General features: G+C 38.1%; 2 protein-coding genes across 4 annotated transcripts in view; both read left to right on the top strand.

Moving 5' to 3' along the window:
* The first annotated feature begins 433 nt into the window (after positions 1 to 433).
* pgk1 (phosphoglycerate kinase 1) lies at positions 434 to 7,970 on the top strand. The gene is made up of 10 exons (XM_084136283.1): positions 434 to 655; positions 2,154 to 2,204; positions 2,673 to 2,828; positions 3,065 to 3,209; positions 4,739 to 4,842; positions 4,963 to 5,082; positions 5,899 to 6,013; positions 6,308 to 6,487; positions 6,599 to 6,776; positions 7,165 to 7,970. The coding sequence occupies exons 1-10, from the start codon at positions 591 to 593 to the stop codon at positions 7,302 to 7,304; spliced, it is 1,254 nt and encodes a 417-aa protein (XP_083992409.1). The 5' UTR covers positions 434 to 590; the 3' UTR covers positions 7,305 to 7,970.
* A 2,065-nt stretch (positions 7,971 to 10,035) lies between these two features.
* Positions 10,036 to 18,916, top strand: part of amot (angiomotin) — a 34,461-nt gene continuing 25,580 nt past the window's right edge. The window contains exons 1-3 of one of the 3 annotated variants that reach the window (XM_084138021.1): positions 10,036 to 10,050; positions 10,335 to 10,469; positions 10,812 to 10,862. In XM_084138021.1, coding sequence (XP_083994147.1) covers positions 10,382 to 10,469; positions 10,812 to 10,862 — 139 coding nt within the window. In that variant the 5' untranslated portion in view covers positions 10,036 to 10,050; positions 10,335 to 10,381. Of the gene's footprint in view, positions 10,051 to 10,334; positions 10,470 to 10,811; positions 10,863 to 12,261; positions 12,649 to 18,916 lie in introns of those variants that run through there. The other 2 variants (XM_084138022.1, XM_084138024.1) reach the window with 2 other exon arrangements.

Genomic DNA, 18,916 nt, shown 5'->3' with positions numbered 1-18,916 from the left:
TTTACTTCCACAACTTGTTGTTTTCAAGACCACTGAAAAGACAACATCTTAAACAAACATTTAAATGTTTATTTTCTTACCACTTTACCTTCAGTATGTATAGGTATTAATATGTCAACAAAATGAAATTTGTACCTGGCTTTGTCCAATGATCAGATTTATGTTCTGAAAATATATGCAAATTAGTGAATTTTTAATTAGATGATACCTAATTTACATAAACAACATTTAAGAAAACTTGTAATAGAAACAATTGAACTGAAGTATGGTGATAGTTAACTGGTTTTTTTAACCCTATGACACCCTATTCACCTGTGGTGTCTTGTCTTAATTCAAGAGGGTAGGGTCTCTAGATAGGGGGCAGCATTATTGCAGCACGTTGGTCCAACATCCTATGTGCTCAGTTGGTGATTGATTGATTGACAGCAAGTGTATCCAATGAGCGCTGGATTTAGAAGCGCATACCTCGATTAGCCCCGCCCACACTGTGTGCATCAGCATCAAGCTAAGGTCACTCTCATTCGGGAACTGAACCAGCACTGCACCACCACACCAGCGAAGGAGAGTTTTTCTGCAAATCTACAGCCAGAATGTCTCTGTCAAACAAACTCACTTTGGACAAGGTGGATGTGAAAGGAAAGCGCGTCATCATGAGGTAAGCGTGAATTGTCACCCGCACATTCCGTTATATCGTTTACTAACGATGTACTAACATCGTGATCTTCATTTATTGGCTTTATGCTTTCTTTCTTTTTTTTCTTTTTTTTACTTTCATTTTAATCTTTGATTTTTGGCAAGGTTATGCGAATGAAACTTCAATCATTGATAACCGGAAGTGTATCTGTCACGCGTCACGTTATAGAGATTCCCGATACGTGCAGGATGGCAGATATACCAAAAACTAGCGCGTGCGCATCATTTAATATCAGTCATAACTCCGTTGTTTTAAAATTAAATTAAGATATTTAAACCCCTCACACTTTTTTTTTTGTCCATAAAGGCTGTAAAATTCCTTGGTGAAATGACACCACCCAGTTACAAATGTCAAATGGTCAGGGAGTCTCCGTCACTTTATTTTTGTACCATACCGACAACCAGAACGTTTTCACATTACACACTGTTTTATAAGGTCTTTTGAACGTGTGCTGGCGGGTTTATACCAGTAAGCACGTTCATTTAGTGGCGTGTTCTTACACGTTTGTTATACTCCTGTCACTCACGCATGCCAGGTAATTTCTTATGTACATAAGTGAAGATTGTTTATAATTTATTCCGCTAAACGACGTTCACATATTCTTAGCAACTGTTAGCATAAATTACCTTTGGTATTCTGAACACACACAGTCAAATGTCCTGCCAGCAATTAGACAGACAAACCTGCCCTGCCCACCGTCTGCCGCTTTATTTAACATTTTTCACCTTTATATAAACACCCACATGATATAATAATAGCACTTTTTGAATAAGTAATTGACAGCCATGTTGAGTGCGTCACAATGACTGAGTCAGTATACATTGCAGCAGTTGCACGTGGTCTTACAACATCCGCTGTCAGGATCCAAACTGCTTTAATATTGTCTAATGTTATATTACAAATATTTCTCTACCCTAAATGCATCTTCAAATTGTTCTCTACCCTGAATGCATCTATCTCACTGCTGTATACGGGGGCTTTACAGTGTTACGTAATTCATTGTAGTCATGGAGACCATGTGAACGTGCAGCAATGTGCACTCCTATAGTATGCAGCTCTCAGTGATACAGGTTTAGTTGTTCATTAATGTCACTGTACAATCTTTATTTATTAAAATAGCTTTTTTATAACAGGTATTTTTATGAATTCCTTTTAAAAAAAGTTTAATAAACATTCAAATGCATATAACAAATCACTTATTGCTGTCAAATAGATTAATCACATCTAACATAAGTGTGTATATATGTATAATAATATTTCTGTCATTAATTACTAGCCCTCATGTCGTTTCAAAGACCTTTGGAAATTAAACAAATAATAAACAAATTAAGATGTTTTTGATGAAATATGAGAGCTTTCTGACCCTTTCTGGAACCTACTCATTTAAAAACAATAATTTTAATCATTCCATTAAACCATAGCATTTTATGATCTATTTATTTTTCTCTCTCTCCAATAGGGTTGACTTCAACGTCCCTATGAAAGACAAGACTATAACAAATAACCAGAGGTGAGATGGATATTGCTGATATACCAATATTGTTGCATTCTTAACCAATAATGGTTCTTTCTAATCTCATTGAAATCACCATAATTCCACTTTGTGCTGTTCATGTGCTCAAACTGTTGACTGGAGGGTTTTTACCTTGAAAATTGTCTCACAGCTTTATTTATAAAATGTTTGTTTTATATAGGCTAATCATTCACTTATTCATGTCTATATTTTCTTGCAAAATATTAAAGAAAATATTAAGATTACTCAATAAATGTTGGTTCATAGAATGTCAGCAGTATTTTTAATGTTGAATTTGAGCAACCATTTGAGACGAATACGAATGTGTGTTTTTTTATTATTATTATGTTGTATGTTGTATTATGTTGTAAGTTATATTGTATATAGACCTGACTCACAGTTGAAAAACACATGTTGGCCTTGTGCTACAGTATTTGTAACTAATATTATATATGCTCTCATCAGAATCAAGGCTGCAGTCCCATCAATTCAGCACTGTTTAGATAATGGGGCCAAAGCTGTAGTCCTGATGAGCCACTTGGGCCGGCCTGATGGAGTCCCCATGCCAGACAAGTACTCTCTGGAGCCTGTGGCTGCAGAACTCAAGAGCCTGCTGGGAAAGTAGGAAAGCTCAATATAGACTTCTTTACCTATACATATTACACCATCAGTTAGAGATAATGTAAACCTTCAAGCTACATCTGTTTAACGGCACTGATGAATAGTTTTACTGCGTAAACATTAGAAATGTATCGTAGAAAAGCGTTGTCAAGATGACATCTTAATGGTAATGCATACTTAATTCAGCTTAGTACTAGTCTTCGCCACTGACCTTGCTGTTTAATTTGCCTCTAAAGAGACATTCAGTTCCTGAAGGACTGTGTGGGTCCAGATGTGGAGAAAGCCTGTGCAGACCCACCTGCCGGTTCTGTCATTTTGCTGGAGAACCTGCGTTTCCATGTGGCCGAGGAGGGCAAGGGCAAAGATGCATCGGGGAACAAGGTCAGTGCAGCGCATGTCAGTGGCTCTGCAGGTAAAAAGTCCATGGTCATCTTAGGCCCTGTTTACACCTGGTATTAAGATGCGTTTCGGTCGATTGGTTCACAAGTGGATGACGCTAAATGCAGGTGTAAACGGGGTTTAAACCGTTTTGAGCTTGTCCCCTTTTTGACCACTTCCAGAGGTTGTCGTAAACTCATTCGATCGGATCGCTTTCATAATGTAAACGGTCATGTGGTTGAATGTTAATAAAGGCAATGAAAAGATTGTTCAAATACTAGTAAATCTATAATGAATGTGTTAAATAATGTTCTTAAGGTGATGATACACAGGGCAACTTTTTGAGCAATGGGCAATCTTTTTGGGCAGTCTTGCCGAGTGATTGTTGCTTGGGCACTTTCCGATTGAAAATGGGCAATACATTTCTATCTGGATGATTTAGATCGGTCGTGGGCCCTGTGTCTCATCTGGTTGCCCGTTGACAGCAACATTGCCCAGCAACATTGCTCAAAAAGTTGCCCTGTGTATAATGGTCTTTCCTTCCTTTGACAGTGTTCGGCCCAGAAAGAAGCCTCAAGAGTTTACGTTGAATTAAATGCCAGATACAGACCTTAAATTTGATCATACAGTAGAATCTTTGGCCTGAAATGCCATACACTTAAAGAAATGAAATGAAATGATAGCAGGTTAGTTTGTGTAGCTTTGAATAGGCAGTAATGTACCCTCTGTAATAAGGCTGGTTTTACAAATCTCTTACCAAATCATTCTGTTTTGGCTCGAGAGGCTAATAATTGGCTTTTATCTTTGTGTTGGAGCTTATCTGCAAAGCACAAGCTACTACTGTTAGAGCCTTCTTTGGCTGTGTGTGCACGCAGAGATCAGACTCAGCTGACCTATTGACATTTGTAGGAAGGTCGTGTGTGACCATGTGGCTTTTCTGGTCCTCGAAGCCCTGGCTGGAATGCATGCTGGGAAGAGGAGAAGAGAAGGAGAGGGACGAGTAGAGACCAAAGAAAGAGACAGGGAAACTGCCATGCCCTTTGCAGTGAACTGCAGCTTGGCATTTCCTGGGTGCCTGTGTAACCTTTCATTCACAGTAGTTTAGAAGTTATGAACTTTGAGTGCATGTGGATGGCAGTAATGTGATCATAACGGCATGTATCGTTGGTCTTGATCCAGGGGTCCTTGGGTTTAAAATACTTTCTCCAGTTTACTATGCAAACACAACTGTAAGTTCACCATTTTGTTGGTTTACACATTGATTTCACATAACACTGAAAAGCAGTGTTGCCAGATTGGCTGGATTTCCAGCCCAAAAGCTCCCCAAAACCCGCCCAATAATGTGATTAAAACTAAATAATATTGACAAAATAAAATGACAATGAATCAATTTCCCAAGAGGAAACTGGACTAAAGGCTGTTCACACAAAGATAAATATTCAGAGAAATGAAAATGTTTAAATCAAATGGGGCGCGCGTTCTCTTCAGGTGGCATCATATGACTTATAAATGATTTTGATTTATCTTTTCAGACCAAAGCAAGTCAGGCGGAAATCGATTCTTTCCGAGCCTCCCTGTCCAAGCTGGGTGATGTTTACGTCAACGATGCCTTTGGAACTGCGCACAGAGCTCATAGGTACTCCATTACACAAAACCGTGATAGGAAAATAAAAACTCACATTGTGTTTAGTCGGAAAAATATCAACATGACACAAATTGTTTCCCCTTGGTTTTCATGCCTAATGTCTCCCTCTAGCTCCATGGTTGGAGTGAATCTCCCTCAGAAGGCAGCTGGTTTTCTGATGAAGAAGGAGCTGGACTACTTTGCCATGGCTCTTGAGAAACCACAGAGGCCTTTCCTGGCCATTCTCGGGGGGTGAGTGTTATTGACGGAGTACTCTGATAGCTTATCTTTTTAGTTCTGAATACTGTCTTGCTTAAGGAGGATAAGCAGTGATTAAAAACATCAAAAGACCTTGCTTTGGTCCTGCAAGATCTTGTTCAAGATCTAAGGGCTTTTACAGAGTTCACCAACCGAAATGAATGACTGAAAGAATATTGGGCTGTACTTCAGTCTTTTTTTAGGAAGCATCCGTCTTTTCTCCATTGAAAACCACTTGAGAAAGCATCAGTGACAGTCCAGGAATAGTTGCGTTTATCCTCTTATGCAACTGGATGTGTGACAATGTCCTTGTTCTACGGTTCCTCACATATCTGGCTGAAGAAAGAATCATATTTATTTAAACATTTGTAGATTTCTACCTTTTTTATAGTGTTATTTTCTGATGGTGAAATGGCAAAACCGTTGTGATTCAACTGTGCAGGATGATGGCAAATAAAGCCATGATCACTACAAAGTGTTCTTGTGGAAATGGATAATTGAATGCAAATGACTTGCAAAAGTCAGGCCATTGCACAACTTACACACTCATTATGTACTTACTGAAGCAGTTCATATCTGATGTTTGTTCCAAATAACAAAGGTCACTCAGGGAATTGGCCCATTGATAAACTGAACTCCAATGCACAAAAAGCCTTAAGCTTTTGTCTTATAATCAGACAGTTGTAAGGCACTTCCTGCGATTTGTCAGAGGCGAAAGTTTCTCAGTCTCATCCCAATAAGATTTAATTAAAAAAATTAACATTTCATTGAAAAGGCTTCATTTGATTGATTGTTGTTTTGATCGGACAGGGCCAAGGTCAAAGATAAGATTCAGCTGATCAACAACATGTTGGACCAGGTGAATGAGATGATCATTGGTGGAGGAATGGCCTTTACCTTCCTCAAGGTTCTCAAGAACATGGAGGTGAGTGGCCTGAAGCTTCCTTCACACTGCAAACCAAAGTGTTTTTTTGGGGGGGGCTTGTTTTGTTAAGTCTGATTGTGGATCGTAGAGACTATTGGTGGCAATTGTTCTACGATCAACTTAGGTTTACGATGCTTTTGGGAAACGCAACCCTGAACATTACCTCAATTTTTGGAATTGGAAGTTGAGGTTATTCGTTTATTTATCCATAAACTTATCTGGGGGTATGTCGCATAACCTGATTTCTGGAATACCCTCCTGGAGTTAAAAATATTGTTTTCTTGTTGTGCTCAGATCGGCACTTCCTTGTATGATGAAGAGGGTGCCAAAATTGTGAAAGACCTCATGGCTAAAGCTGAGAAGAACGGCGTGAAGATCTCACTTCCTGTTGACTTCGTCACCTCAGACAAGTTTGACGAGAAGGCGGCAACGGGGACTGCATCAGTAGCAGATGGTATTCCAGCTGGATGGATGGTAAGGCAGACACATGTTAGCTTGTTTAGAGCTATAAGATCATCTCCTTTTCCTGTAAGTGAACTAGAAGCAGTTGTCAAAAGAAGCCCTTCTGGTTGTCCTTCCATCCAGGGTCTGGACTGTGGTCCCGAGAGCTCAAAGCTCTATGCGGAGGCTGTAGCCAGAGCCAAGCAGATTGTGTGGAACGGACCTGTTGGTGTGTTCGAGTGGGACAACTTCGCTCGTGGAACCAAGAACTTGATGGACAAAGTTGTGGAAGCGACCAAAAATGGCTGCATCACCATTATTGGTGAGAATTTCATTTATTTTTGTTTTTCATTCAAGTGGCTGGCTTTTGCCTGGAATACATGTAATGGCACACATCTAATAGACTAGTGGTAGACTGATATATTGTCTAGGCTGATTATTATTGGCAGATATTTGGCAATTTTTAATTCTCACCATTGACATGACTTGGGTTTTTAATTTTTGCCATGAAAATAGCCTTAGATGCTGACATGGCATTAAATCTATCCATCTATCTATCTATTGTTGTGTGTCATTTACTTTAAATCTTTAAATTTAATAGTGTAATATCATGTAGGCCACCCTGCTCTCTAAGATAACAACAGCCATCAAAAGGTTTATATCGATCTCTATAATAGACTAATAATTGACTTTTTTTCTTTTAATTTCAGGTGGGGGAGACACCGCAACCTGCTGTGCCAAGTGGGACACAGAAGATAAGGTCAGTCATGTGAGCACTGGAGGCGGAGCCAGTCTGGAGCTGCTGGAGGGTAAAGTGTTGCCTGGTGTCGATGCCCTCAGCAGCGTATAAGCGCTCTGAGGTTGGGTGCTCATCTCCCAAGAAGCTGTCATCCTTATTCACTCAGCGTTTCAGCATTCTATAACCTATCGGGGATGCAAAAGACGACTACTCCACTCTCTATGGACCGCTAACAGTATGCTGTGCTAGACTCCATGACCTGGGCTGCTTTTCTCAAAAGCATTGTGAGCTAAGTTGATCGTAGAGACCATTGGTTGCAATGGTTCTATGATCAATTTATGCTTACAATGCTTTTTGAAACACAGCCCTGTTCACTCATACACATCCATTTGTTTTTCTTCTATCAAATTACCTAAAGGGTTTCTCATTCAAGATATTTCCATCGGTTATGAGCGAAAGGTTGACATCAACAGTAATGACGATTCCTGTTATAATTGTTACCTGCTTAAGTGTTCATGTGTGTCCCGTTGTAGTCTGAATGTGTGCATTCAGTGTAAACCATTGTGTGTTGTAATTCTAGAGTTTATATTTGATATTTGTTGCCTTCCCACAGATGTTGAGGACCTGTAAAAATGTAGACACTTTTCTCCCCACATTGCACTTGTCATAGACCTGCAGCTTGAGATAGATGTTCTGCTCTGGAATTATTATAATGGGCTAATGTTAGACCCAGACGACCTGTCGTGGAAAGAATAATAAAAAGATATTTAAACCTTTTTTTCCTAGTCATTTTTTGTGTCTGCACACAATGTAATATTTTAATATATTATCGCTAAGTGTACATGCATACTTTACCTGCATACATATGGTGTAGTCACATAAAGCCATATATAGCAAACCCCTTACGAGCAAGTTATTTTTAGTAAACCAGAAACACTGATAAATTTTACTTGTGTAAAACAATGTTCTGCAGTCCGACAACTTAAAACTGAGCAACCTTGGATGGTGTTTTAATACCAAAAGTTTGCGTGGTGCCATTAAGTACAGCAGGGGAAATATAATGGTATTGGGGATGCATGTTTCCAGCAGGTGTTGGAAGGATGTACAAAGATGCTGGGACTTTGAAAATGGGCCAATATTTGGTCCATTCAGAATCCTCCTGAACAATGTAGCCAAGATCTGTTTGGAGATAAAAATGTGTATTTTCCGTGATGATGATTCCAAACACACTGTGCATGCAGCAAAAGTCCCCTGAACTTTAAATGATGTTTTATTAACAAAGTTCGGGAGGAGCACGTTCAGATAATTAACACAAGTGGAGAGTACTCAGCATTCAATGGTAAGAGGTATACATTCAGCAGTCTCACCTCAATCCATTGACAGTTTAGCTGCATCCCTCCACCACCCCTTCTCCACACTTCTAGTCCTAACCACTTACATACGGGGGGGGGGAGTACTCGGGGTTTGGGCCGACCTCCGAGCTCGGAGCCCTCCCCCGGACAGCACGCCAAATACGCATTAAACTTTACCCCCTGTATGTAAGTGAGAACTCGTGAAAACCTTTGGGAAATTATAATCCTGAATTGTGATTAGTCATGCAGGTCTTCCAATAAAGCCTAGCTTTGGGAAGAACTTAAGGAGGGTTGAAAAGAAGTTAAGCATGACACGTGCACAATGTTAGTTGAGTCAATGCCCAGGAGAATGGCTTCGGTAATCAAAAACAAAGGAAAACCAACAATTACATTAGTCAATGAATGCTTTCTTCCTGACCTGTGAGATTTTTGTTTTTCTATGCCTTTTTTGCTTAATACAATAAAACCCATATTTAATTATTTGCCGGAGTTTGCCTTTCTTGCCAAATAATTTGGTCATTTTCATACCTTAGTGTATTCTTCTTCCCAATAGTCTTTAACATCACTAAAAAAAATTTTTTTTTACTGCTTATTCAAATTGCTTAGTTAAAATAGCAACACAATTGCTATAGATTTTGTCCTAACTTAGTTTGTGTTCTATCCACAATATATGTAAAATTGAAGTTTACTTAATCCGTTTGTGTTGGAATTACATGAATGACTTGTGTTGAATTAACTGAAATTGGGCAGTGCTTGTTAGTTCCCAGCATGCTTTGCATATGGCTGAATCTAGAGAGAGTACATTTTGAAATTAAGTGTTATTTTGTGTGTTTTTGTGCAAGATGAGAAAAGGGGGAGACTTGATAATAATGCCTAATAGTGTTTAAGGTTGAATTATGTTGGAATTATTAGAACCCTTTTTAATTACACTGGGTTACCATTGTGGAGCATTTGCTTAGGGTGTGGACTGATACAATAATCCCTTTTCTGCTTTGTTAGAGCAACTGAAGCTAAGAATTTTGTGTGCTATTGTTAGCTAAAAGTTTGTTAACTAGCTAGCACAGTCTTTTGATTTGGTTGTGAGACACACTAAAATATAAGAAACCGAATTAGAAGAATGAATTTATGAATTTCTATACATGAATCAGGTCACTTAAAATGACTTAATTCCATTATGTTGGAATTTAGATGTTGGAGTTACATGAACAAATTTTGTTTGTTTAACTTAATTGAATAATGTGGGGCCTATGTACACATTTTTTTCCACTTTTTTTCAGTCTATTCCTCATATTTTAACCTAAAGTGTCATTAAAAGCAAATATTGTGCAAATAACCTCTCCGGACATCACTTTTTAGCCACTACTGCATAAATTTGAAAGCCCCTTATCTGGACTACATTTCCCATAATGCACGTCGTCTTAGCTCCGCCCTCACCTGCCGAGGTGTGTATGCGTCATTCAACAACAGCTGTGAGCGAAAAGTGCGGGGCTCTTTTAGGGCTCGAGGTAAGATTATGTTTTGAAATTATGTCACATGCGAAGAATAAGTCAAGACTTATTAGAGGGTATTTATCTAACCAACAACTGTATCACAACGTACAGAAGTGGTAGAGATCAGATTAATGGGCTAGCTTACTGTACATGTGTAATGATCCAACGAAAGGCTTTCATAGGATTTTATTCACAATTTATTCCAAACAATAACTTTGGTAAACAGTCTGAAATCGAGATCTTTATATTAGGGAATTGTTTGGTGTTTGTATGTTACATTCAGTGCTTGTGTGATGTAGTTTTTTAAAGAAAAGATGCAGAAGACGAGAGTGTAAATACAACAAGCATGATTTCAATCGAGGAGTGGAGCCCTGACCAAGTGTCCACATGGATGAAGCATATTGGATTTCCTCAATATGCACAGAGTTTTGTGGGTGAGGTGATTCATTTTCATCGATCATACAAAGTTACAACATCACGAAGACGTTCAAATTAAAAGGCGGTAGACTTTTGTGTGTGTTGTAGTTAAAGTAATCATTTGTCTTTGTCTAACGTGGCGCCATCACAAGAGGGCGCTCAGTTACAGTGTTCAACCTTCATGTTTTGCTGAGATTTACTTTTTGTTTTGGATCCTAGTTATAGTGAGATGCCATTATATTTCCACCCCAAACACAAGTAATATAAGTTTGAAGTGTCTCATCATTAAGAAACTGTGTTCATAGTTAGTTCTCATAAGAAGAGTATGTAAACAGTTTTACATATTTATTCCTTCACAGAAAATGGATTTTCTGGATTAGATCTCCTGGAAGTCACTGATTCAGTTTTAGGTAAGAATACATGCTTTTCTTGTCTTACATTTTAAAAAAGAAAAGAGAAAGAAAGACACTTTCAGGCCTGATTTTAAGCATTTTTATTACCCATCTTTACACAGAGTATGTTTAATGTCGCTATAGGTGTTAATTAGTTTGTATGAATAAGTGTTCATGCAAACTGAATGGCCTCAGTATTTTTGTCACATGTAGTAGTCTGTTTCTCATTGAGGTAGGTAATATATTTATTTTACAGGTCTGAGCCTGTCAGTAACAATCCTTTGTTGTTTACAAAACCCCTCTGAACATTTACCATTACTTCAAACAAATGTAGAGCTATTCATCTTAGAAAGTATGAGAGGATAGAGCCATTATAGGGTGTGGTTTTGTTTATTTAGTAGAAAGGCATCTTTCAAGCCATTATCATTAGGCTTTTGCAAATGCAGCCATATTTGCTATTGTACTGCAGCTGTTCTCAGAGTACAGAGAAATATTGACAATAACACTTAACAATTTCTTGTTAAATTTACTGCTGTGGTTTTTAGAACTTTAGGGAATGGTATTTTATTATTTTACAGCTCCTGTTTATGTCATTAAATTATGTAAGATTAACATAGGCTACCTATTTGAACTATTGAAATCCATTTGTTACTGTAAAATGTACTGATAATAACAATGGCGGTACAGTGGAAAGCCACGTACATGATGGCAACTTAGCCTACATTATTTTACACACGTTCATGCGAGAGTTGAGTCCCGCGGAAGGGACCTATGACATAGCGTAAGAATAGACGACTCTCACAAAAAACGTATTGAAATCCTCCAACATTTTTCTTTAAAACTGTCATGTCAGAGGTTACCCTTCCGCGGGACTCAACTCTCTCATGAAAACATGGATATTTTCTTACAAAAACCCATTGCTTCACTTCAGAAGGAATTTATTTACCCACTGGAGTCGTATGGATTACTTTTATGATGGATGGATGCGCTTTTTGGAGCTTCAAAAACTCGGGCACTATTCAGTGCCATTAAATCTGGGAAGAGCCAGGATATTTTTTAATATAACTCTGATTGTGTTGAAAGAAGAAAGTCTTATACATAGGGTGGCTTGAGGGTGAGTAAATTATGGATAACTATTTCTTAAATAGATGAAGAAGCATATTATAAACAAATATGGCATTTATTGAGGAGGAAAGCAAGACTTTTTATATTTCTTTAATTATTTTCTTCTGAAGTGACTGAATCTGTGGGCTGCGCTACACATAAGACTCTTTGACAGGCTCCTGATCTTCAAGCCACACAAAAGCTTTTTGTACTTTTCTTGCTTGAGCGACGTTCCTTAAAGCCAACAGAAGAACAGGAACAATCGACAAACTCTCCGAAGGAGGGCTCTCCTGGCTTTAGAAAAAAATGCTTTGGATTCCCTTAAAGTTCTCAGCAAAGGGGAACAGTTTTTTTTTCTCCTCAAACTACTTGAGTTTGCAAGTGAGTTTGCAAGTAATTTCGCTGCAAGTTTCGTATGAAGAGGAGGGCAGTCCTAGTCCTTCCCCTCACAGCACACTTCTAGTGGAAGAAAACACATTTCAACAACTCAAAAATGACAAGGAGAAGGGGGAACGCGTTTTTTTGTGAACAATAGTGCAAAGATGATCGCAAAGTTCCCCTCGGTCTGACGCGTTACACTTTGTGAAGCGTGTTCGACGCGTTGGAATCCGCCGAAAAACTTGTAACGGACTTAAAACTTCGGACGCACAAAACCGGCGGCAGATCGAAATAAAGCGGGACTTGGCGAAAACTTAAGAAGGTAAATACCTTATAACAGATTACTCATGTGAAAAATCATTATTTAAGTCGATTTACAACGATTATTTTTGAAGTTAAGCGAGTTTTACTCAGCCTTCAAAAGTTCCAACATTGCGAATGCAAATGTGAGGTTTATCCTTGTTTTAACGATTTCGTGCTTTGATAAACCTATTTAATAAAATGTCTTATGCTTTCAGTTTATGTGTAAACTTTACATGCATCCTCTTGCAGTGAATGAATTGCATTGCTGTTACTCTGTACATAGGAACGAGTATGACATGCGCAGTTCTGACACATTTGCTACAAGTCAACCTGCTCCATATGGCCTCGCGACATACATGAACACTGTGTACTACTAGGCTCTTAATACTATGTGAATATAAGGTATTAATATGCATATTTATTCTGCAGAATCATGTTTTAGGTGATATGACAAATTTTTGCCACACATATTCACAATAGCTGTCAGCCTCATTTACTTTTACCATTGCACTTACTTCCATTGTAATTTATGTTAAGTAGTGAATTTGGCTGCACAGGATCATTAGAGGTCCTGCTGACGGATGTCACCCCACTCCTCTGAGGAATGCCGCTCAGGGCAGAGGGGGAGCAGGACACAGATATGCACACTACATAGGGCAGGAATGCAGTCATGTGTTATTGGAAATCAAAGCAAGAGGCCAAGTTATGAGGAATGCTTGGGCTTTATTAGGTGAAACTAATTGCCTTTTACTACTTAACCATTGCTAGCAGGAGTACAGACCCTTCCTCATAATGCTTTCATTGAGTGCTTTGCATTTAAGTGCTCCCTCTGAATGTTGGGAGATAACCAAAATGGTTACTGAGGTAGCCATGGACAACATTCCAAGAAATGTCCGCCACACTTCCAGAATGAACCCACAGCTTTATTAGTTGGACGCTCAGCATTCGGATGGTCTCCTCTCTCTTCCTTTTATCAGTGCTTTCCGGTGCTTTTAGTTGTAAAGGTAGTGAAGGATTGCCAGAAAAGTGCCTAGCGGCGTTGACTCACGGTGCAGGAATGTCAGCTCTTTCGCTTTTCCCTCCTCTCTCCATCTCTTTCCATCCCTCACTTCCTTTGCCCCCTGCCTCCCTCCTCTCTTTTTTTAAGAGGGGCCAGAGTTCTGCTTGCTGACTCAGCCTCCAAATCACCCAACTGCCTTTTCCACTGAGCTTTTTGGGAGTCCAAAAGCCTGCAGTTCTTCTTGAAGTTTTACAATTAGGTCGTGTCCAGCTGAGAACACCGCATCCCCCGATCCCCTCGAGGGAAACGGCCGTGTCCATTTAACACAAAAACACCTTTTCAAAGACATCGGTAAAGGGATGCCATATCTTACTAACTTAGGAATGTTGATGAAACTGATAATGAAAAGTTGACAGCAGACATCATTATTGGTTAGTTGAGTCTCTGCTGAACCTTTAAAGGGATAGTTCACCCAAAAATGACAATTCTGTCATCATTTACTCACCCAAGTTGTTACAAACCAGAATGAATTTCTTCTGTTGAACACAAAAGAAGATATTTTGAAGAATAAGGGTAACCAAACTGTTGATGGGCCCCATTGACTTCCATAGTATAAAAAAAAAAGTCAGTGGGGCCCATCAACAGTTTGGTTACTGACATTCTTCAAATTTTGTGTTCAGCAGAAGAAAGAAACTCATACAGGTTTGGAAAAACATGAGGGTGAGTAAATAAATGATGACAGAATTGTCTTTTTGGGGTAACTATCCCATTAAGACTTTCATTTTGCTTGGCCGTTGTGCTAACAAAAAAAATAACTGTAAAACTACAAGATCAAACTAAAGCCTCTTCTGTGTATTAGGTAATATTTGTAATAATTTGTAATATGTCTTTGTATATAAAAATGTAGGTTCAAAATGACTTTTACAAAAATAACAGCAACATTATAAGACGGGTTGAATCCATTTCACATTTCCAAATGACAAGTAAATACACATATAACTCAACCTAAAATAGCCTAATTAAAAGAATGAATCGATTATCAAAATAGCTGTTGCCCTAGTGCTAACTATCAAAGTATATCTCAGACAGTGTCTTGTGTAACCCAATGCCCCAGCATGATGTGTACCTGCTTACCTCAGGGAACTGAAGTCAGACACCCCTTTGGTGGAATCTGGAATGTGTCACTATTTTTCAGACAATCACATGGGCGAGGTGCAGCGTCTCGCCATACACTCATCTTGGGCCTGTTAATTGCTTTAGCTGGATGTGTCACTCAAAATTTCAGAATTTGGGGGAGGCCACCACAAACCAGACAGTGATTTGACTCTGGATGGTCAAATTGTGTATATAATGCTTTGACCTTTCTTTGTTTTTTGTTGATAAAATAACAGTAACACTTTACAATAAGGGTCCATTTGTTAACTTTTTTTTTTTTTTTTTTTTTTTTTACAAATTAATTTAACCAACAATGAAAAGTACTTCTAAAGCATTTTATAATCTTAGCTAATGTTATGTTAATTTCAGCATTTATTAAAATCAAAAGTTGTATCTATTATTGTTATTTAATGGACCTGAGCTAACGTCATGAACTAACAATGTTGTATTTTTATTATTTGACAAAGATTAATAAATAGGCTACTGTAACAAATGTATTGCTCATTGTTAGTAATGCTTTAATGTTTTTTAATGCATTAGCCAATGGGACCTTATTATAAAGTGTTAAAATAACTTGACCATTTGGTTGACTGAAGATTTACTTTGCCAAAAATGTTTCATTAGTGGTGTTGCTCTAGTGGTATACACACACATATATATACACACACACACACACACACATATGTGGTGGTATACACATTTATTTATTTATTTAAATATCATTTTTTAAACATGACCTGGTCACATTTCCATTTTTAAAAGGTGAGATTTATCAATTTAAAATGTAAAAATGTAATTGAATGTGTTCTTTTATGCTGCTGTTATCTCTGGAAAAAATCATTTTGAATCTTCCTGTTTATTAACAAAGATATTTGATATAGATATTAAAATTGTTCAGACATTGGAAATATTTGACCAAGATCTTGCCGCTTGCATCCCCCCACATCTGTTGTACATGACCGTAACTCTGTTAATTGTCACTTCGGTCGTAAATTTCAGATTTTATAGATGTATTTTTTTTCCTCTGACAAAATGGGGGGGGACTATATCTTTTTTCCTCTACCGAGGGAAAGAAACTGGTGCAGAGCTTCAGTGGCAAAGATGAAGCATCTCCTGCACATGCTTTTCATTAAGGCTTTGGATGGAAGAGTGGGTGGGGGTTGAGAGGGAATCGAGGGGAGCAGCGCTGTTTCCAAATACTTGGGCCTGTATCAGGGACTTGTGGGGGGAAAAACCACATTATAGAGACCTTGTTGCAGTTTGAGTATGGAGGAAGAGAAGAAATAGAGGGAATTATTCTGTGACTCATGTTGGATTTTTCTGCCATAATGGCACACAGGTTTGCAGGGCCTCTGTTGCAGCTCTTTCCTTTTCTTTTACTTTTTGACTAAAGATAAAGTGACCTTTAGGATACCAGTATTTGTTCAGCCCCTTTAAAAACTCAGTGGTCATTAAATGCTGATATCTGATGATAAATGAAACCTTGATAATATATCTATTTTGGAGGTTAGTGGAAAGAGTAAGACTGTAGGGGTGTGTGATATGAATCGTCTATGATAATATTGTAATTGTTGTTTTAACGATTTGCAATCGGACATTGAGTATGTCCCTCTCTCACTTCGCAAAAACCTAATAAAAACACACCTTGAGATTGCATACACTGCGTGTGATGCAGCTTTTTCAGTTTTGGTCAGACTACTACACATGCGCATTTAGAAATCACGCATTCACTGCATGATTTACTCTATTAAAATGCAGTAAAAACGCCCCTGTATGAGTATGTGTCTTTTAGGCTATACAGTATTTATATCATATGATATAGTTAAGCAATCACACACACCGTTCCATTTCCCCCCAAATATCAACACAATTGTAAATGCGATATTGATTTTATACAACCGTTTAATCAGTGGAGGACAGTAACAAAGTATTGTTTTACTTTACAGTACAGTTACTACAGTACTTAAGTGCATTTTTCAAGTATTTGTACTTTACTGGAGTATTCACTACATTCGAAAGCATTTTTACTCGACTACAATAGCTAAAAAACATCCCGTTCCTCGTTACTTTGAATTGAAGAAATTGTTGCATGCTCCAAAACACGAACGAGGTGATTCTTTTCAATGAGCCTGTTAAATCGGTTCGCAAATCACACAAAATGATTCATTCGTGAATTGTACTGATCCGATTGCAGCTATTCTCAAGTCAACAACTCAGAGTGAGTCTGCTGTTGACTGAATTCACTAGTCTGACTGAAAATTAGCCACGAACCGGGAGATCCTCGGAACTTGAGTACACGCGCATCTGATGGCGCGAAAAGTAAGTTACAAATGCCGAATTTTAGGATTGGTCATTATAAATGAAAATCATATTTAGGTCATGACTGTCAGTTGTTTGTGAACAAAATCTGCTGTAAAAGGGCAAGCTGTTTAAGGCCGCTCACTGTAATGCTTGAATGCAGACATGTTCACATAACCATCTCAACAGGGTAGACTAGGTAAAAAAAACAACCCTAAACATAACATTAAAATAATAGCCTACCAATTAATGCACATGCAAACAAATTATAAAAAAACTTGTATGTTTGCATAGGGTTCTTAAAATTGTATGCATTTAGTCCTATGTGATGTCTGTTTTTATATTCTTTGTCAACACGAATTTAGTTTTTTCTTATTTTAATTAATCTTATTTAAGCTATATACCTAGCCTATATAATTTGTTTTCACACATGACGTAGCCTATCAGTAACCTAAACTGATATTTTAATATATTTTGGCCCGGTTTCACCTACAGGGCTTAGAGTAAGCCAGGATTAGGCCTTAGTTCAATTAGGGCATTTCAGTAGCTTTTATAAACGTACCTTCGAAAAAAACATTACTGGTGTGCATCTTGAGACACAACAATGACAGAAACATTTTAAGATATGCCAGTGCAAGTTGCTTTCAGTTAAAATGAAAATTTTGGTCGATAAATCTAAATCCAAATTTTTATGTAATGCCCGATTACAAAAACAGAAGTCTCACCATTAAAAACCATTGTCCCAAGCACACAATTATAATGTTCTCTTTATAATTTTATGTAGCCTATACGACAGACTTGCGCTGCACATGTTGCAGTTAACTATATTTTTCCTTTTTGAAGTGATTCCAATCATATTTCAAGCAATTCAAAAACATTATGGAGAACAGTGTGCATCTCAAGTGTCTTAGCTGAAGGAAATTATCCATTATATATCGGCTTTAATTAAATTTTCTTTTCGGGCCGTTTACGGTAATATTTAAAATGAATATTTATCATCCGGTACCGATATGGTGGCCGATATATTGTGCATCCCTACTTTTACCCAAGTACTTGATTTGTGTCCTTTGTCCACCACTGAGTTTAATAAACAATTAAGTGACTTATATTTTAGACACAGTATTGCCTGTTTTGCTCTATTTCATCAATGAAAATAGTTCCAAACATGCCACAGCAGAACTGTTTTGCGTTTCTGAGCAACACACAGCGGTGTTTCGTTACTGAATCAATCAGTCCATTAGAACGAATCGGTTGAATTAAAGGGTTAGTTCACCCAAAAATGAAAATTCTGTCAGTAATTACTCACCCTCATGTTGTTCGAACCCCGTAAGACTTTCATTCATCTTAAGATATTTTTGATGAAATCTGAGAGCTGTCTCACTCCTTCATAGGCTGCTAGGTAATCGCTATCTGCCAGCCCAGAAAAGTTAGTAAAGACATTGTTAAAATAGTCCAAGTGACTACAGTGGCTCAACCTTAAGTTTATCAAGCGACGAGAATACTTTTTGTGCGCAAAAACAAAACAAAAATAACGACTTTATTCAACTATTCATTTTCTTCTGTGTGGGCCTCTGAGTGAGTTCACGTAGTGTAACAGCGCAGCGCTTCTGGGTTGTACGTCAGAACGTAGGCTCACTATTGGCCGACGCTGGTCATGTGTGTGATGCTGGCCATAGTGAGCCTACGTTCTGACGTACAACCCAGAAGCGCTGCGCTGTTACACTACGTCAACAGCTTAGGAGAATGACATGGAAGAAAAGAGATGGTTGAATAAAGTCGTTATTTTTGTTTGTTTTTGCGCACAAAAAGTATTCTTGTCACTTGATAAACTTAA

The sequence above is a fragment of the Abramis brama genome, assembly GCF_963993115.1.
Source record: "Abramis brama genome assembly, chromosome: 15".
In the NCBI taxonomy this organism is placed as follows: domain Eukaryota; kingdom Metazoa; phylum Chordata; class Actinopteri; order Cypriniformes; family Leuciscidae; genus Abramis; species Abramis brama.
This window is presented reverse-complemented; position numbering and strand designations above follow the sequence as displayed.